Source organism: Drosophila simulans, chromosome 3L (genome assembly GCF_016746395.2).
Source record: "Drosophila simulans strain w501 chromosome 3L, Prin_Dsim_3.1, whole genome shotgun sequence".
Classification (NCBI taxonomy): Eukaryota; Metazoa; Arthropoda; class Insecta; order Diptera; family Drosophilidae; genus Drosophila; species Drosophila simulans.
Window position 1 is genome coordinate 20,718,669 of NC_052522.2, and position 20,620 is coordinate 20,739,288.

General features: G+C 43.5%; 2 protein-coding genes across 2 annotated transcripts in view; both read right to left on the reverse strand.

The window, feature by feature from the left end:
• Positions 1–4: 4 nt before the first annotated feature.
• LOC6738946 overlaps positions 5–20,620 on the reverse strand; it is a 56,109-nt gene continuing 35,493 nt past the window's right edge. Inside the window, exons 3-8 of the mRNA XM_016169144.3 lie at positions 13,817–14,012; positions 3,448–3,706; positions 3,135–3,379; positions 2,835–3,062; positions 2,624–2,775; positions 5–2,549 (exon numbers count right to left, since the gene is read on the reverse strand). Of these exons, the coding sequence (XP_016032775.1) occupies positions 615–2,549; positions 2,624–2,775; positions 2,835–3,062; positions 3,135–3,379; positions 3,448–3,706; positions 13,817–14,012 (3,015 nt within the window). The 3' untranslated portion in view covers positions 5–614. The remainder of the gene's footprint in view (positions 2,550–2,623; positions 2,776–2,834; positions 3,063–3,134; positions 3,380–3,447; positions 3,707–13,816; positions 14,013–20,620) is intronic.
• LOC27207767 lies at positions 12,979–13,803 on the reverse strand. Its single transcript, XM_016183442.3, has one exon. The coding sequence runs from the start codon at positions 13,713–13,715 to the stop codon at positions 13,020–13,022; it is 696 nt and encodes a 231-aa protein (XP_016032776.1). The 5' UTR covers positions 13,716–13,803; the 3' UTR covers positions 12,979–13,019.

Genomic DNA, 20,620 nt, shown 5'->3' on the forward strand with positions numbered 1-20,620 from the left:
TAGATTTATTTTTATATCGTTTTTATTAGTGATTCAACTTATTTTGTATTATTGCTGACTTTACTAATTAAGGCCTTGTACAAAATTATTGTATTTCTGTTTTAGTGCTAAGTTCTATGTTCGTAGTACATCTCTGTTCTCTTGCGGTTCGCGTCTGTATAGATAGGATTGCATTTTGGGCGTTGTTAGTATAAACAATTATTTTGAATAATGTACACAAAAGTAAGGATAACATAGTGGTTGTGTGGATTTTTACATAAATCGGATTGCTTAAACAGAAGCCGCTTGGCGGTGTCTCTCTGGTAGAAAGCGAAATACGAACTGGCATATGAAATAATAAGCATTAAAATTAATCTAAACGTATTTTGGCACTGTAAATTAAAGTTTGCTTCCGATAAAACCCTAAAGAAAGATACATACAAATTGCTGCTATCGTCGAATGGTGAAATCAAATTGTAATAAATTACACAAAATGGTTTGCCAAATGCGGAGCGTATATAACTCCTATCTAGACCCTAAGATCTTGTCGTTTGATTAAGCTAAGAGGCCAATAAGCTCCGGAAAACCCACAGCGATGATCTCTGTTGGGGCGGAGGTGATGGCTTTTCTCTGGCCTAGACCATTCCGAAGTCGGTGCACACGGATGCAGTTGGTCCTGCCGTCGCTGGCTGGTTGTTCTGCTGCTTCTCCTGCGCGTTATTTGCCACCGCTGCCGCCGCCGCCGCTGCTGCCATGTTGAGTTCCACCAGGGTGTCGATGCTGTTGAGGCTCACACCCTGAAGGATCTTTCTCGCCGCCAAGGACGTAAAGTTGAAGGACAAGTCGGTCAGACTGGGAAAGTTATATAGCTCTTCGCCGCCGTTCGCCAGCACGCTGCCCATTCCTTGCTCCAAAGATTCCTTGGTCAAGCTGAGTCGTCTGTCGATGGCTTCCTTATCAATGGACTTATCATTCGCCAGATCTTTCAGAGCCAAATTGGGCTCACTACCCAGTGGATTGCTTGACTTGTGTAGCAAATGGGCCAGCGCCAGTTCATCGCCATTCATAGAGCACTTCTGCAGCTGACACACGGACTCATAGCACAGATTCTTGAGGTCGGTACTACTGTTCATCATCATGTTGTTGCTCTGTGAGGCACCCACATCCTTCGAACTCTTCTCGTAAAAATGCAGGTTGCCCACTGAGCCGGCAATCTCAAAATCCTGCTTGGCTAGTGCTGCCATTTTAAGAGGAGCATCCGCACTGGGCGAATTTGGTTGGGATTCATTCTTCAGCACGTTGTTCTTGTACGCAATGCCATTGGCCAGTTGGAGGCACAGTTTCCGACTGTTGTTCATGGTGGCATCGTTATTGGTGTTCTTGGCGTACTTTCCTCCATCATAAACAGGGGTCTCCGGTTCAACAGCACACGTGCTCTCCGGAGAACACTCACTGATGAAGGATATGGAGTCGCAGGTCTCCGAGTTGGCCTCCGTTTCACTGAGTGGCTGCTCGGAAACAGTTTCCGGCTTAACAGGCGTGGATGTGGCTGCTGGCGCAGCGGAAGTCTGCTTGGATAGGGTTTTCTTGATGATCTCTCCCTTCTCGTTAGTCATCGTCTCATTGTTGATGATGAATACATTGGAGTTCTCCAGCATCTTGCCGTTCTCCAGGGTTATAACACTCCTTACCGGTGAGTTTTGGACAAAGATCTTGGTGCTGGGTATGCTTTGGTTCCCATTCGAGGTGGTAACCTGTAGGGTAATGGAGTTATTGCTGTTGGAGGTGGGAACAACATTGCTTCCACCCGCCGGATAGATTTCCTCCAAGATGCGACTGGGCGTACTGGCTCTTTGTCTTTGCGCCTGTGCTTCGGCCACTCGTGCCCTCATGGCCTGATGACGTGGTGTTCCTCGTGGAGAACCGTTTAGCAGGAGAATCGAACGAGAACTCCCATTGTTACTGCTCGATGGTGGTGCTATCACCGCCGTATTGGTGGAGCACTGCGAGTCCAGACTAGAGTGGCCGCTGGTCTTTTGGCTAAAGGACACCTTGCCGCTGTCAATACTCGATGGACCGCTGGCGAGCATCGAGGTAGTCTTGCAGGACTCGAGGCTCGAGGGACCACTGCTTTGCAGGCTCCGGTACGTGGCCTTGTTGTCCAGGCAGCTGTTGATGATCAGTCCGTCCGTGTGGCGCTTGGCCGCCGTCGCTTTTAACGTGGCGGATCGCGATGGCGAGCTCTCGAAGATGTGCTTTCCAATCACCGACTTCTGTGCCGTCTTTGGCGGCGTTGGCGTCACAGATCCTCCGTGACCATGACTCAAGCGCGACGAGTGATTTGTCTTGGCCGTGGTGGCCGGAATCGACTGCGTGGAACGAGGTAGCGAACTGCTGCAGTACACCGGCGATCGGCGGCGGATGGGCGAGCAGTCCCTGGAGGAAATCAGAAACGTCGATTCGCTGGACATGTGGCGTCGATGGCGACGGGGCAAAGTGGAGGAGCGCTGGCTCAGCTCAGAGCCGTCGTAGAACGTCGAGTTGGACAGCGTGTGGGCAACGGGCATGTCCTGCGGATGGATAACAAGAAAGTGTTTAGTATTTAAGAAATTTGTGGCCCTTTCTTAAGTCACTAAGGTCTTACGTGCTCGGCCGTTTGGGTGCCCACGCTGTGCAGGTGAACGGCTCTGGTGTTGAACCACTCGGCTGGAGGGAACTGGGCCGAATAGGTCTCAATCTGCCGCTGTTTGGCTCGACCGCTGCGTCGGAACAGTCTTGAGAGCAAAGATCCTTTTTCTTAAAAGGGGAAAATAGCGTTAGAATAGGTTCTTCATTTTCAAGATTCCTCAACTCACTGGGTGATGACGAATCTGTGCTTTGGTATTCCGAGCTGCTGCTGTCCGTGGTGTTGAGCGTTTGGGCGTACGTCTTGGACAGACTTCGCGTGGAGGCGCAGCGTTGCAGGCGCTTCGACGAGCCAAAGAGCCGCAAACTGTGCCGGCGTTCCAAGCTGCGCGGCGTCGGAAACGATGCACTGCGTCGCTTCGCCGCCCTTGGATAGATGATCTTGTCATTGGGATTGCCTGTAAGTAATTTATTGATCGATTGCTGATTACACTAACTGATATAATTGATGTGGAGATGTGTGTACTTACCGCCACAGATCACATCCGCCAGATTCGTTTGGATGCACTGATGGGTGAGGTCGCCGTCCCGCTCCGTTGAGATTTCTCCGTAGAGAGAGTGCAAGGCCTCGGAATTGGACATCAGCATTGTGCGTGCCTCCTGGGGAACCACATCATCACCGTGCTGCTGCTCCTCCTCCGCCAAGTGACCATAGGCGAGGCTGCCATTCAACTGGTGGTGATTGCTGCGCGGCCTCGATCGACTTCGTCGGCGTCTGGAGAGGATTGGGATTGTATTACTATAATGTTGAAAATATATATAAATTTCATTAGGTAAACTGACTCTGGTGTGAAGATGAAGTATCCCTTGGATGTCTGATAGATCTTCTGCTCCTGCATCAGCTGGGCGAGGGAGTCGTAAATGACCTCGGTGGCCGGCGTGGTCATGTGTGGGAATCGGGAGCCCAGCTTGCTGCGCACGTGCTCAATGGTCGCCGACTGGCCCTCGGCGGTGAGGTCCATGATCACATCGCAGAGTGCCTCTGGAAGCGGCGTGAACTGCCCCTGAACCGTTGGCGTCACAATGCAATCGTCAATGTCACCTGGAAAATGTCAAGGAGACAGGTGGTATGGTCAGTGAAAAACCAAAAACATGTGCAACTGGCCTGCTTATATGGCTAATCACTGGACGAACGAGTGCCCCATTTGGTCACCTAAACTTGCTCGCATTTTTTCCAACGAACTCGGCTTTTCATTTGCTGGCATTTTGGGTGGCCACCTGGGAGAGTTGCCTTGGCTCGCTTGGCATTTGGCCACGTTCGATTGACGGGGTAATTAAACCGACTGACTTTTTAGTTTTGACCTCTCATCCGCCCGGAGGTCGTGTGAGGTCTGCTGCGATGCATGAGATGTTCCACATACAACGGCACTGCTTAAAACACAAACTCAGGTCTTACGAATTGAAAAATACTAATTCAATCTCTTACTTTGTAGTAAGTACAGTCACTTTAATGTTAAAACAATGTAATTTAGTTGCCAAGTTAGTAGAAAAACAGCAGCTTCCATTTTATCATGTTACAAGCGTTAACCCTTTCGTTTATGATTACAAAATGTTACGACTAACATTCATCTTCATATCATATGAATTCATCAAATTTAATATCCCTTCCTCAAAACGAATCATCAAGGACTATGCAACAACTTGAACTAACCAGCAAAGCTGACAACAGTTTCCCGCCTGTAGTTGCAGCATCGTTTGCTGGCATCGCCTTATATGGTCGGCGCATCGTTCACGCGGCGTATACTTAATTAAAACGCCATGTACCATCAGCCAGAAAAATCCATGCCAAAGAAAAGAGCTCTGCACACCTTGCTGTCGTTTCATTATTATTTTTACCTGCTGGTGCCGCATCGTGCCCGTAAATAAAATGCGCCTCCACAAACGCTTCCTACTTGCAACTTAACCTCTAAAAAAGTGGCAAACAACCAACGACAAGCAACGCCCCCGAGGCAAGTGAATAGTAGTGGCATGCCTCAAAATTGCAATAATAAAGAGGGAGAGGATCGACAGAGACGGAGACAATGACATAAGACAAAGACGGCGTGATGGCGAAGGCGATGGCGGGAGGTGTGATGACTGCAAAATCAGACCAAGTGTGTGACGACCTCCGTTTTGGCCAGGCCAAGAGAGGCAGGCACAGGCACAGGCACAGGCAAGCCTCTTGGCCACAAACGTCCTTGCGGCAGTTGCATAATCAATTTTTCAAGTTTTCACTTTCCGCTGCAGCCTGCAGCTGTAAAGTTACACAGTGAATAATGTCACCTAAATAATGGGTAAGAATTTATATACATATATTGTTGCTCAAAGGTTTTTAGGTAGATATGACAGGAATATTTATCCTAAAAACTATTTTAGTGTCTCCGTTCTGCTTTCCGTACCATTTTAGCCAAAATCGTTATCTTTTTGATTCCTTTTTTACTAATAAATTTCTCTCGGTGCACCAATACCCGGCAGCAATTTGCGCCAGCAGCCAGAGACAAAATAAAATGCCATGTGGGATGCACCGTCGTCAAGGACAATTAGCCGCCATATTAAACGCAGCTTGCAGTTGGTTGTTTTGAGCTAGCAGCTTGGAAGTTGGCAGTTGCAAGTTGTAAGTTGTGAGTTGTGAGCCTCGCAGGAAAACAGAAAAACAGAAAAACAGTCGCCAGAAATCCGCCTTTTCCTCTCACTCGCACTTTCACAATTTGCAAATTTGCTAAGCGATTAATCTTTGGGGCGCTTTTGCGGCATTTGTGTGTGGCGTCACTTGGAGCTGCACTCAATCTCCATCTAGCCAGGCCCCAAAAGCATTTGTTGTCCGCCACTTACACGGATGCACTCCCTTTTCCACCAGCAGCCGCACAAGCCACCAACTTGGCCTGCAGTTAAACTCGGCTTGGGGATTTATTTGAACGGGCTTATCATCTGGCACACTCGCCTCTTTATAATACATTTCCCATTTGATTTCGCCACTCCGCAATTTGCCATTCGGCGCTGTTTGGCAGCAACGCCCTGATCATAAATTCGCCAGTAGTGCAGTAGCCAAATTGGGGCTAGATAAACAAATATGAGAGATGGCTGGGCAAACACGAGTGATATATGGCTGTGGATGGAAACTCTTGCGGCTTCCAGATGCCGCCAGTCATCCAAACGTTTGGCTTTCTGGCCAGCGGGCGGAGTGAGTTCGAAATGCCATTTGGCACTGGGTGCAGTCATTCGCATCCGAAGGCTACATTTATTGGGAAGGTCACGGCTTCAAATTCAAATTTAATATCGGCTAAAGGCCATAAATGAGAAAGTCAAGCCAATACTTTTGCGGCTTAAGACATTTGAATATTTATTGAAGCTTTTGGAAGTGAAGTTTTTGACGTGGCTCCTCTAATGAATACCATTTGTTGTGGGAACATTTTACATTTGAATATTAATTCATTTAACTTGACTGTGACTAATTGGTCACATTTACTGTACCAGTTATTTTAATTATAATACATTGTTTATAACATCAATTAACTTGACTTAATAGCTTTTTTATCTAACGCCTGTCACCCTTAAGTGTAGCTATAATTTTTACTTATAAGGATTATAAATTTTAAAAACATGCTTGTAAATAACATAAAAGAATTATAAATTGTTTAGTAAGATATTCATACTAGAGAGAAGAATAAAAATGAACAAAATAAAAATACATTGCCGAACTGATCAAACTGCTCGATACCGAATTAGAAAACTCTATGATCAAGAACAACAAGCATATGTAAACTTTCTTTAAATTGATTCATCATTATTTATTTGGCAGCTATGTATATTATATATTCTGCCCATTCTGACTTATACAGTATACAGTATACTAGTATTATATGTCAAAGAACTAAGGCTTTTGGAGGAAATATGTTTAATACTGCGTTGGAAACTTCTTACTCAATAACCCCCTGTGAAGCTTTACTAAGTTTAACTTTATTAAACTAGTTAACGTATACAATAAATAGTTTATTTTATTATTCCATAATATTCAATATTATTTCCAGCATTTTTGGGACAATTTGATTTATTAATGTATCTAATTTATCTGAATGTACCTGCTCACTGTGTGAGAATTTAAATTAATAAATTTAATAAGTCCATTAACTTATCTTCTTTGTAAAAGCCATTCGTAGAAGATTTTTCTTGCTTTCCTCGACTTTTCTATAGTTTACCCCTCAGCAATTGCAGCATGCTAGATGTGGCATATAAATAACTCGCACCACACTCTGCCCACATCGAAAATCTGGCCAAGATCAAGGCCTTTGCGGCAATCTTGGGTTCCCTGAAATTCCAACTGCCCCTCGAGCACGCGCAACCCACTTTCGTTGGATGGCTCAGTACTCATTCATACTATGTATGTATATATGTTTGTATCCTGCGATGGGGGAGTGTTGTATGCAATTTGTTCGGCTTATCCGTGGGCTGGATATTAGCCGGCGGTTGTTGCCACCCCGTTGCAATTAAAATTAATAAACGAATCGAAAGGCAGCCCGTGACGCCCCCGCTTTGAAAATATAAGGCCAGCGACACTGGCATTATCAATTGGCATTTCATTTTGATTTCGAGTTGCATTTCTCCAACGCCGAATGCAGTTTGCATCGCCGGGCATTTTGGCGTTTATCGATTAAGGAAGTGTTAATTTATTTGCTCCTCTCTTTCAGTCGCTGCCCGGCGGGCAGAAACAAACCGAAAACAAAGCTGGTTGCAGGGGGGAAAATAGTAATAAATTGCCATCGATAGCCAAAAATTATTGATTATTTCGAAATGGACAGCGTTAAAAGTTTATGATGCTGCCGTGGCATCGCTGGCGGTTATGAGATCAAACAGAAAATCCCCCTCTGCCAAGCGAAAATGTGCCAACAACACGATAGGCGCACAAGATTTCCTCTTTATTTTTTAACGTTTTTCTTTTTCTAATAATAAGAGACAGCCGCGAAGGAAGAAAAAAAATCATACATCAAGATTATTGTTACTCGCGGCAATTGCATCACAGTAATGGCCAACAAAGCAGCTGAAGACAACAACAACAGAAACAACAACAAAAACAAAAAATGGAAATCGCAAGAAACATTTTTCATTTGCATAAAAATTCATTGCAACTACAAGCGCTAAAAATGTTTGCCGCATGTTTGAGCCCCATGGGGCATGGGGGGTGAATGGGGGGAGGGGGGTAGATGGATGCCAAGGAGGGGGTGGGCCTGCCTTCAGTGGGAGGCTGTGTGGAAAACAACCTTCAAGCTACAAAACACTTGACTCCGAAAAGCCAGAGCGAACAATCCGGGATCCGTGGAAAAGCAAGACTGCGCCGCGTTGACGTCGCTTTGGTTTGATTGAACACAAGGATATGTGTCCGCCGGCTAAAATAGCGGCAAAAAGTCGCAAAAGGCTTAAGAAAAAAGCACGGAAAAACTTAAAAACTAAAGCAACAATAACATAAGCCTAGGCAGCAACAATTGCAACTGTGGCCACAATTTGAAACGAAAACGCAACACTTTCACTCTACTTAAGACGGATGAAACTGCGGCAAAAAGGAGGCGGCTCCAGGAGGCCGAAAAGGTGGGGAAAAAAGCGGAGGGGAAAAGGGGTTAAAAATCAAGGGGAAGGAGTGGGGGGTGGGGGGAGGGGGCGGTCGGAGGGACGGCAGGTTGCCTTTTAGACACCATCTATAAAGCGTCGGTGGGAAAATCGCGGCAATCGTTTTCACGTCTTTTTCATATTTATTATCATTTGCTAGTCTCGTTTTCCTTCGGTTCGGATCGGTTTTTGGTTTTCAGTTTTCGGTTTTCAGTTTTTTTCGACGCAAGCTAAAAAATGCAGATGAAGCCGAAGAGAAAAAGATTTCCAGCTGCAGGCAGGAGTTTGTCATCTGGGACAGAGACTGTGTCTTTCGTTTTCACTTGGCAATTAATCAATCAGTTCGGTTAGTCAGGGTTTTTGGGCAAAACTGATGGGGTGGGCAGCAAGTTAAAAATCAGCAAGTCAGTGAGAGTATTTCATTGTGATTTACAATTAGGAAAGTCCGTCAGCCAGTCATTAGTTAGTTTGGGTTGTGTTTCGAATAATTTAGGGAGTGTTCGACTAGGGATACAAATCATTATAATTATATTTAAATGAAGGTCCTTAATTGCGGGCAATAAAATCAAAAATTGAAGATCTTAGAGGCATTAAATGGTAATAAACTCGAAAATGAATAGGTTACATTATGAAGAATGTGTAAAAATGTATATTGGATCATTAATTTTGATTTCCATCGATACCTTTTATAGCTCAGTTATATACTTGGATTATTATCTTATATACATATATCTTCATATAATAGTATCGAACTATATTTTTGGTTGATTCTCGATCATATCCTGATTTCCTACATTGCTCCCATTTCAACTGCATTTCCTGGAATGCAGTTTTGCATAAGCAGCCAGGATCACCACCCCTAGGACCGCCCCATTGTTGACCCAACGTAGCCCCCCCGTTCATTCCCCAATCCCCCCCCTTTTCATCGGCATCTGGAGCACTGCAGCAGGAACAACAACGAAATGTCTGGCGGCCAAACGAAGGCAATCACGATTTTGTGTCTGAAACGTTTTTTGCGCGTTTTCAATTTCCCATTTTGGTTTTCCTTCTCGTATCGCTTGGGGTGGTGGGTGGTGGGTGGCTGTGGCGCGCGGGGGAAAGGCCACGCAGTCGCTGGCAAAAGGAAACAGATACGCCTGTCCGCAGATCGTACAAAACCAAAAATAAAAAAAAAACAAAAAAATTAAAATAAAAGGAGAGCTACGGCTTTAACTTTTTGGCCGGCGCTTGTTGCGTTCGTTGAGGCGACGCTAATTGTTTCCGTTTGTTAATAAAAATATTTCAGATCAGTAACAAATTGAAAACAAGGCAATGGGGATAACAAGGGGGAGCTGCTGTTTATGCAACGCCTCACAAAATGCAAATTGACATTTACGTGGTTGCAACACCAGCAAAATGCCAGACAGTCGGACATTGGGCCACCAGCTTTTTTATAGCCTGGTAAATAAGGAGCAACACGATTTGCCCACAAAAAAGCAATACTAAATAAATAACCAAATTCAAGCCCAGTCCGAGGAAAGCGAAAAAAATTGTTTGGCGACACTTTTTACCGTCCCTGTTTGCTGTGTGTTAAAGGTCAATGAGTTCGGGTTCGGGTTTGGGTTTGCGTTTAGGTTAGTGGACCTGAACCTGGGAGCCTGCCAAGTCTCCCGTGTTGTGCAACCTCCAATTGGGAGCTGCAGATGATGGGATAAATTCAGGCCCTAGAATCGTGTCGCATTTGGCTAAATTGCCAGCCATTTTTGGTGCGTCGCTGCGACGGAAAAAAGTGGAAAACAATGGCGGTGCTGTACGATTTTCCGCAGAACACTTTCCCGCTAAATGAGGGAAAACGCCGTCAAGCGTAACCAAGAGTTAAAATCAAATAGGCTGACCTCATTAACCGAAGGGTCCTACGCAGAAGGGGGCAATCAGCGGTGTAGACAGAAGAATCGGGGAGAAGACCAGCCTCGGAAGAAAGAGAACAATAAAATTACAATAATCGCTTGGGTAAAGCTCGCCAGAATGGTGATGAGGGCGGTGTTCAAGCGACCATGATGATGATGAACTTGCAAAGACAACTCCCCAATGACAATGACTCCTATACTTTTTTTTGGCAAACTTGGTTACGCTTTAGAGAATTTCTTCCCCACAGGAAAGGGTTAACAAACCTTTCAAGAAATTGGCCAGAGCTTAACGGTGAAATTATACATTGTGCACAGTCAAAAAAAAAATACTTGGCAACATCGATATTTTGGCCAGCAAATCAACAAACATCTACCAGGATTATTTATTAATTTAATATTAATTCGAAATTGATTACATAAAGATCTCAGCACCTCATTGTTTGAAATCGAGTTGCAGTCATTGGTAATAAATTTGAATTTATTTCGAATAAGTTTTGTATATATATTAGTCTATATCTTTCTTACAAACACAAACATTTGTGTGTATTTTTAATATAAATAAATATATATATTTTTTTCAATGCTCACAAAATGATAAATTCAGTTTTCCACAGAATTATCAGAGATCTCATGTGATTGCCACTAGCAACATTTGACTGACATTCGTTTTTCGCATAAGCCCGATGCATCGGCTGCTGTTGATTTGGCTGATTTCTACCGACTTGCGATTTGTTAATGGCTCGAATATTAAGTTACAATTATCTGACGGACGGGCGATCGATGATTGTGGCTCCTCTGCAGATCCAGTGTCATGGCCACATTTCACTTTCAGCGGCGATTCGGCGACGAGAAATCGTGATGAAATTGATTTGCGGCTCTTTATTTTTTATTCGCCATCATAGTTACCGACAGCTCTCGCTCTAGCTGTCCCTCTCTTCGCCGATATCTCCCATTTATATGTATATATATTTTCTCGGCATCTGGGAAACTGCATAATTTTCCCGCTTTCCAGCTATTTTGCATTTGCCATTTGTCTATTTTGCTTCTCTGGCGCTTCCACCGATATTCCGCTGTCAAATTGCCAAAGCGGCAAGCGACGCCATTTTCCACTGATTTTCCTTCGTTTTTCCCCCGATTTTCACCCACCTACCCGTTAGAAAGAAAAAAGTCGGAGTCTCCAGTTGGCTCTTTAACACGAAACTGAATTTAATTTGCTTTTCTTCGTTTCTTTTGCATTTATTTGGCATGTTTGTTGCCTAATTGAGCGAGAAATTGCCGTTGATTGATTGTTTTGCATGCAATGTGTTATTTGTTATTTGCTATTTGTTATATTGTTATTGTTACTGTTACTGCCATTTCAATGGTGCTTTTATTTCCCACTTCGCCATGGCTTAAATGCGATTTGATCAGCGTTCTGCGATTGTTGGCCAACAAACAACTGCCACGGCTAGCTATAAATCTTTTCCTCTTTAAGATAAATGCATGCCACTTCTTTTGCAAGTGTCGGACCAAAGAAAACTATAAAGTTTATGTGCAGAGAAGTCTTTAAAATATTTCGGGTTGACTGCTGTCTGTCTAGTTTGTTAAGCAGCGACAAGCTGTAAAATGTTTAAACAAATATTTAGTGGCAACCAAGCAAGCAGCGTTCATTTATGCCTACTCTTGGATTTAATGCATATAGGCAATTCCCTAGATGCCAGACTGTAATATTATTTTAATTTAAAGCGAAAACATATTAAAAGTTCATGGAAAAACAACCGCCGTAAAAATGGTAGACAATGTTGGCCAAAACATGTGTATAATAAATTACCATTGGAGTGTGTTTAAATGAATGTGACTGAAATTGGTGTCCATTTTAATGGGGATACTTCATATTAGTAACCATTCACACGTTTCTGAATTTAGCAGTACTCTATTCACCTTTTAATTAACAATTACGTACAGAATTATAAAACTTTAATAATGCTATGGATCTAAAATGAGAGGGGATTATAGCTTAAAGTATCGCTTATACTGCAATAATCTATTAAAAATCAAACGTCTCACAAACTTTAAATAGTAGCTTAAATAAATCTTCTTGAAAAGTGAAATGGGTATTTTTCCAGTGATTCTCGAGGACTTTGTGAGTATATCTAGCGCGGCACATTGTTCGGTCTCCTTGTTGGCCGGCCAATGGAATTGTCATGTTTATGGTAATTAACAGTTAATGGGTTCTACGCCATTGCAGTTGTTAATTAGCAAACATGGAGCGGAATCTGCATGCCACACCATATGTTGCACACTGTCTGCATTATTGTGTGTGTTTTTGAGTGCAGCTCTTTGTTTGTGCAGCGATATTTCCTCAATCGAATTTCACAAAGATAAACCGACAGTATGGCCCCCCAACCCAGAAAACATATTACTGTGAGTTGTGGCCACAAATCGCAGCTTATTAATTCCCCAAGCAAAGTTCGCCAAAGGCCGCAGAGTTTCCACAACTTCGACGATCTCCGGCTGGCCGGTCATTTATCAAATCATAGACCTGCTTGGCAATGGACTTTTCGGCTTTGAACCTCGTCGTCGCGATGGAAGTGTGAAAACCTGGAGGGGAAACGCTGGAAAATGGGAAATGGGCAGCGGCAGCATCGCATTAACTGCACAGGTGTCCACTTAATTGACAGCTAACGAGGCACAGAGGAGCAGACCAGTGACCATAAGCCGGGCCAGACACATCAATATTTGATGAAGTGCATGTCGCTTCGATTACACAGGAATAATGCATCGATAAATGGGGACTGTGGCTAAAATGTATTGTAGGCAGCACTTATTTTCCACTGTGTAGACTCACACATGAAAACAAAGTGGACAGGACTGGGTTTATTACAGGTCTACCCCTTTGATTTATTTCCCTGGTCAGAAAGGAGGTGGCAAGCGCAGGTGTTTCTTTTTGCAGAGAGGACAAAAGCCCAGATCTGAAGATCCCCCACTACATTTGAAGGAGTCTTCGCTTTTCACATGTGGATTGCAATACTTGTTGAAATATGGTAATAAGCTATCATCAAGGGGTTCCTCATGGCCTTGTTTATATCCTTCTGAGCTGGGATCAGTTCTCAGTTCCAGATCATCATATGACTCTGAAATACAGCCACATAGGCTAGATCTCACTGGTTCCAGAAACCGCTGCCTTCCGCCACTATGTCGTTCTTCCATTAGGGACATGGGTGAGGGAAAACGCTGGCAGCTCCCTCGCAGTTGATCTATTTGGAGCTTCTCCTCTAGATCCAGCTGGGCCATGGCCAGGATGCGCCAGATGGAGGGTCCACCGGGTCCGAAACGCTCGTTGTACTTTCTCTGCTCCTCGTACATGAGGTATCTCAACTGGTTGAGTTCCGCCCAGCGCTCAAAGTCAATTTTTCGCTGCTCAAAAGCTGCTTCCTTCCTCTTTACCTCTTCAAACCTAAGGTTGAGCTCCCCATCAGACATCCCATCCACCTCGTGAGGCATCATCTGTAGGCGTCCTGCCCAGAAGAGAAGACGCTTCTTGGCCAGTTCACGGTGGCGATTGGGACGCGAAACATGAGCATACTCCTCTTTGACTGAAGCATCCATTGATCTACCTTCTGCCTTTTCCCCCCAAAAAACGCACAAATTTAGACGAAGTTCCGAAACTGATTCCTAGGCTTTCTACGATCTAAAAGGGGGAGACTCACCCACTGAGCTGATCACATAAGTGGCTGGTGGCTTCAGCACACTTCGGGCAAAGGCTCCTCGCAGGACCTCCAGGGCACAGGGCTCAGCCGTAACCAGCAGCATTCCAGGCGCCACATGTCCTGCGTACTTCAGCGCTCTTGTGGCAGCAGTCAAAGGTCCATTCCACCAGCATTGCGCATTGGCAGCTAGAAAGTTCTGAGGAACATGAAACGAAAAGAAAATTCAAAGGTCACAAAGTGGCAGTGGTAACTTGTGATAGTAAAATGGTAAGTCAAAAATGGTCTTAAAGCGATTTTACAACTGTTGGTGCCTTGAAATCGTACAACCTTTACAGGAAGCCCAACGAAACAGGTCGAAAGGGGGCGGCTTTTCCCACCGACTGGTCTTTACATACATTTCCAGTGGGAGTCTGCATCTCATCAGCTAATTGACAAATTGCAGAGCACCGCGTGGCATAATTGGTGTGGTGCTGTCTGGCTTAAAGAGCTATCCATCTGTGGGCGTTGCGAGCGGTAACTGCCTGATGGCTGGCAACCGTCAATTAGCTAAAGCGGATCGTTGCCACGCCCCCCAAAATGAAGGCGGCAGGGATGGTGTGGCGCCACAAAAAAGTAAGACCAAAAGCCGCTGTCTCATTGCTGGGAATATTTATTTTTTTTTGGAGCTGCTACCAAAAGCGAATCGAATCGCAACGAAACGAAATCCTTAACACGTTCTGGCCCAGAGTGTTTCTATGGAAAAGGAAAGATATGGTATAAAGGAAAAGTGGGAGGTGTGCGGAAAAGTGGTGACTGGGGCAGCAAATAAATGTCCAATTTGTGCAGTGACAGGAACACTTGAGGCACGTTTTTGATGTAAACACGGACAAAAAGGGTCGAGAGTCACAGCAAAAAACCATGGACAATGGAGGCGGATGAGGATTGGGAATGGGACTGGGACGGGGACTGGGACTGGTACGCGGATTGGGAAAGAAAGGCCAAGAGATCGATGTAGCCGCTGGAGTTTCACGCTTTGTGGCTTTCTGTGTCGCTAATGAACATCCTCCAGTTTGAGCGATTTGACCTTTTTCTCGATGGGCCATCGAGGGCACCACGGGGTGGGTATCTCCCCAGGTATTGCCATTTCTTGTGGTCACTCCTCTTGGGCTTTAATGTCGCCTGGGTCTGGTATGTCGCTTACATAAGTTGCATGGCTCTCCTGCCTACTTGCCCGTGCCCCCGCCATCATCGTAACCATCTGCATCGCCACCTCCATCTCGATAGCCAAGATGCCCATCCATGCCCATTCCAACCTTCCGCCTGGGGCTGCTCAATTAATGCATGAGAAGGCGAAGAAATTAACTCGTCATTGCCTGCCCGTCAGGCTTTTGCTTTGGCTTCGGCTGTCACGCGCCGCCAGATGGCGCTCATCGTACACTCAGCGAAAGTGGGGTGACCAGCAAAGTTTGGGGGTATTTATTGGTAGTTTATGAAATTTCGAAGCATCCCCCTTGGGGTTATTAAAACGCTGACTGTCTTAGGTCCACTAATACTATCCTCATGGATAGCTTGAACTTTATGAAAATATAGATCAATTTAAAATAGATCTTTGAGGTACTCCCTGCCTATCGTAGATCTTTCTCATGGTGCAGTTCATCCCCCAACCAGCACCGTAACTATAGTGCTGCATCATTGTAAGACACGAGACAAAATGCCATAGACAGTCATCAACAGTCTACTTATAGAGGCTTTCCATCGATCAAAGGGATCTGGTTTGGAGCTGCGCTTGGAGTTGGTGTTGGGGTGTCTGAGTTTCTCATTTCTCGGAAGTAATAGTAATGCAAAACTTTTAATAATCAAATCAAATGCTTACGCCGGCCAGTGTCGCGCGTATGAAAGTCATTTTCACCGCGGGCTGAATTTGAAGTTTCGCTTTTTGGCTGCTCTTGATGTCGTTTCATGTCTTTTATTATTATAAACCTCTTTTTTTCGTTTGTTGGTCTGTTTCGGGTGGCGGCTTTCGTTTTGGGACTTTTACTTAATTTCATGTAATAGAAAACTAAACAACAAAACTCCCACAAAAGTAATGCTCAAAGACAAAACTATCACCGATATACTCTAGTGGCAGAAGGCCTCATGTGGGGAGCTTGCTGCTGTTGCGGCTGATGTTGCTGCTGCTGTGCTGCAACAGTTGCTGCCGCTGTTGATCTCTCGTGTGTGCCGCATAAAAAGATAATAACAATATACAAACAAATGCGCAGTCAGGCAGCCCGAAAGCCGGAGATTGCCAACCGCCGCGGACTGGGGGCTTAATAGAGTTATGATGAAGTATAATAATCCTTGACCTTTCCACCAGCCAACATCAAGTTGCAGCTACAAGTCAAGACCGCAGCTCTTAGGCACAAGTCAAAACGTTTTTTGGCTCTTTGTGTTTCCCCCTCCACATTTTGCCGTTTTTTATTTGGGGAACCCTTCATTTGACTTCAAAAGGCGCCATTTAATTTTGCATATGGGAAGCGACCAGCTCCGAAAATGAAAACGTTTCGCTTTTCTCCAAAGGCATGTTAAATATGAACGTAAAATGGTGACATGGATTTCATGATAAAAGAGTATGTATTTTTGTTGCGGATTAAACTATAAGTTTCAAACGTATATTTTAAAATATTGCCCGGGTCGAGGTCACGTTTAATATTTGGTTGCTCACGTTTTTTGTTTTGAGGGCAACAAAAAACGCCCATATTCCCTGGGAACTTTTAGTTTTCAGTTAAAATCGACATAAAGTCGTTTGTTTTATCTTAATGGTTCAAAATCTATCACGGGTGAGCTCAACTTTTATTATAACTTTTATGACAGCCTCAAAAGCCTTACAGATTTAAGAGGTCATCAAAACGACGATTAATGTTCAATAATTACATAACAAATAAATTATTTTTGGTAATATAAACATATCTTCATGTTATTTCTCTTTTAATATTTAGTATGTTCTCCGTGATGGAAGTAAAGTTGTGGGTTCCCAATAAGTATAATTTCTTATTACTTAAATAATTTCATATTTTATTAATTTTATTTTTCCCCAAAGGTAATAATAATAATAATTTTATGGTTGCTCAAGGCCACGCGAAGACTTAGTCAGTTAATTATTTTCAGTACTCGCCAAGCAATTTATTTAAACTTCTATTCCCCGTTGATTACTTTTGGGATTACACTTATTTTTCTGCACTCCCAGCTGCAAATGAAAGCGCTCGTTTCCAATTATTTGAGGATTTCTCACGTCCATAACTTGTACATGAGCGCCCCAGGACAGTTCCTTTGTTTGTGCCTTATCCCTGTCATCATTGTTTATTTGTCCGCTGGTCAAGTGCCAGACAAAACCGAGGGTTGAGTCCATAAAACGGAGCGGCTGTCGGAAGCCCCAGCCAGCATAAATACAGGACGAACAGTGCTCCGTTCCAATCAATGCGGCTGGTCCTGATAAGGATACAAATTGCATGGCCATGTCCGAGTGACGCCCACCTCCTACTCTAGATTCCCAACCACCCTCCCTCAACCCTGCGGCGGAATAAGATGTGTTCGGCTGAATGGCTGCGTTTTTCTCGGACTTGAACTCGATTTGCACTGCACTTAAAATTCTATCGGATTGGGGGGCGCTGCACCCCACAGGCAATGACTTTGGTCAGCTATCGAGGGTTGCCAGGATGCCAGGTTCAATGACCAGATATCTACTACTTTTGGCTAAACATGCGATTTGTTTTATTAGTTTTCCTCGAGCACATACAGAAACAACACGAGCACAAATACCAACAGCTGTTGGCAAAAGTCCTGCCTGACTGCAAGCCTTTCTGCCTGCCAAACAAAAACAGATCCCATGGATTGTGGCCTGGATATCTAGCAAGGCATCGCATCTGCAACTATTTCAACTTTTTGGCAGCCCATTGCGGTCGCTATTTTTGTTGCAATTAATAATAAAAACTTTCAACTGCAAGAGCTAAAAAACTCTCTCAAACTCTCTTCATATAAATATGCTCGTTTTGTGGGGATAAAGTTTTGCAATTGCTGAAACTTCTAAAAAGTAAAATCTAAAAGGGAAATGGGTAAAAACATATATTATGCTCTCGACCAAATGATACCTGATATGTGAACTTCGCATTTTTAAATGTTGTAAGGAATCATAAATTTGATAAAATGTTTATTATGCTATCACTCTATGAACTTCCCTGATGTAAAATATGGCGCCCCATGTGGGGCACTCATAAAATGTGTTGTTTATACGGAAAACCTGCCAATAGGCCCCAATATGAAAGCAAAATTAACCTGTTGGTAAACAAGATCTGCTACTAGAACTAAGACAGCATGAATACGATTCTTTTCAGATCTAGTGCTTGGATCTAAAACGATCTATTTACATAAACACGAATACGTCTTGGCACCACAAACAGTGGGTATATTTATGTGCTTTGCATTGACATACCATTATATACATGCACAAATATATATATATCCATACAGAAAAGCTATCAGTTGTAAAAATCAGCACCTCAATTTAAAACCAAAGCGTGAAAAGTGTATTAGAGGTTGACGTGGGGCGACGATGATGACGAAGGCGTCTGGGAGAACTGTGGGAACAATCCAGTCTGCTGCAGTGTCAGTTCAATTCTACCCCATGGCCCCTCTAAAGCCCTCCAATATCCAGATTTTCCGCTGCACCTGTAGTCGGTTCTGCAATGTTTTTTGTGTGATTTGACTGTATTGTTAGGCCATTTATTGTTATTGTTGCTGCTGCCTTTTGTATTTCGGCGTTGAAGCTTCGCTGGCACTTGCTGAAATGTCTGGCCAAAATGAATACTAGGGGGCATTCGAGGTCTATTTGGGGCCTTTGTACTTCGAATGCGGTGTCTGTCATTCACTTGCAGGTAGTTAAACACCATATCTATGAGTGTGTATAGCATTTAGCACGCAACTCGCCTTAAATGCAGCATACTAGCCATACTATACAAGCCCTGTCATTCAATCCATCAGGCAAATCATGCGATCAGGGGTATTCATCCAGAAGATTGCCCACCAAGTTTCGCGAAATGGCTGTCAAAGTTGCTAATGAGAATGCGACTGCCAAAGGGGTATGAGTCTATTGTGAAAATGATTTAAGTCTAGCTTTAATTGTTGGCTTAGTAGACCTTAAGCGAGGAAAGTATTATTATGGGCAATTACAACTCGGTAGGTAATTGCTTGAGGTTTCACGTGTAACATTTGTAATAGATTAAGAAATTTAATTTTCTCGCGGAAGCTTGCAACTATACAAATTCTGGGTGAATCATTGTACTCCCGTATTAAATCCATAATTTTTCGCAATATTTCCTCATCTAATAATAGTTATTAGAAAAAACTTATAGAAAACAACTTTTGCTATTTTACTCCCTCGCACTTCTGTATTTAGCCAAAGTTACAATAATTCGTGGCTCTCATATTTGTTTGCTCTTTTACTTACAAAAAATAGCTCCTACTACCGAATAAACATGATCACAGACGCGGTGAGAAGCATGAAGATTGAACTACAAGTACGTGGCCCAATGTTTTGGCTTTTATTTTATGCTTTTCGGCTGGTGCTGCAATCTCAGTCCCCTGGCGTGACCGAAAGCAAATAAATAAATAAATAAAGGAGAAACGAGAGCTTCAACTTGAACTGAACTGAAGTTGTTTGCCACTGGACACCAATGGCCCCGAGCGACCTTGTCGATGGAAATTATGCAATCGGAGGTGCAAGCACAGCAGATGGCGGCAGGTGGAGCGGCAAGCGATCTCTATTCAATGTTTGTCAATCAAATTAGTCGCCGATGATTGCAATCTAAATTAATGAAATGCAATCATAAGGCGCACGCCAACCAATTAAACCCACTGACGACAAAAGTAAATTTGCGCTTAAACGATTGCGCCATCGATTCAATTTCATTAAGCCCAATCAAACCAATCGAAGTGGCGAGGGAAGGGGTTAATAACAATTCAAATCTCTTTTCTTTTTCCCCGTTTGTAAGAGCCGCGTGCCGATAAACCAATTTACTTGGCTCTGTGATTGTTTTCTTCTTTTTCCCTGCGATTGCATGAAATTGTATTTGAACAGTATCTAAGTACCGCAGCTCCCAACTGTCCAGCTGGAGTAAATTGATTCTGAAGCTGAAGTTTACAGGAAAATATAGCCGTAAATTATCGGCTGGCATATGAGACTTTTACTAAAAGAATGACAAATAATTAATTGGTTTGCTAATGACACTCGGTAGATTCAGTTGGTATTTAAGAAGTTCTTGATTAAGAAAAGAGCTGCTAAGAACAGTTGTTTTAAAGTATATCATCGCAAGTAATCATTAATTTTAGAAGTGAACACTTTAAATTTAATTTGAGGATGATGTATTTGTTGATTTGTCTGAATTCCTTTTTGACTTTTAACTTTGTCAAAAGCTTGCTTACTATTTTACATTTTCAATAAGTGATCTCATATAAAATATGACAGATGCAAATGTGATTAATGATTCCCATTGTAACTCCCATAAGCCGTTGAAGGATATCACATTGTACGCCACCTCAACGTGTCGCAATCAGCCTTCCTTTCCCAAATCGCTTTGCTTCATAACGATCACAGGTTTACCTTCATTCTGGACCGATCAAAATAATTCCGTTCCCAGACTCTCCATTTCCCAGATGTATTTCCAGAGCCAGTTTTGCTAACAGTTCATTTATGTTTTTTATTTTATTTTTCTTAACGATTTTATGGACCTGCCTTGCAAATCTCAGGTTGGCGGTTCTCAGGTTCGCAGAACGGCAGAAAGCGACTCCCGC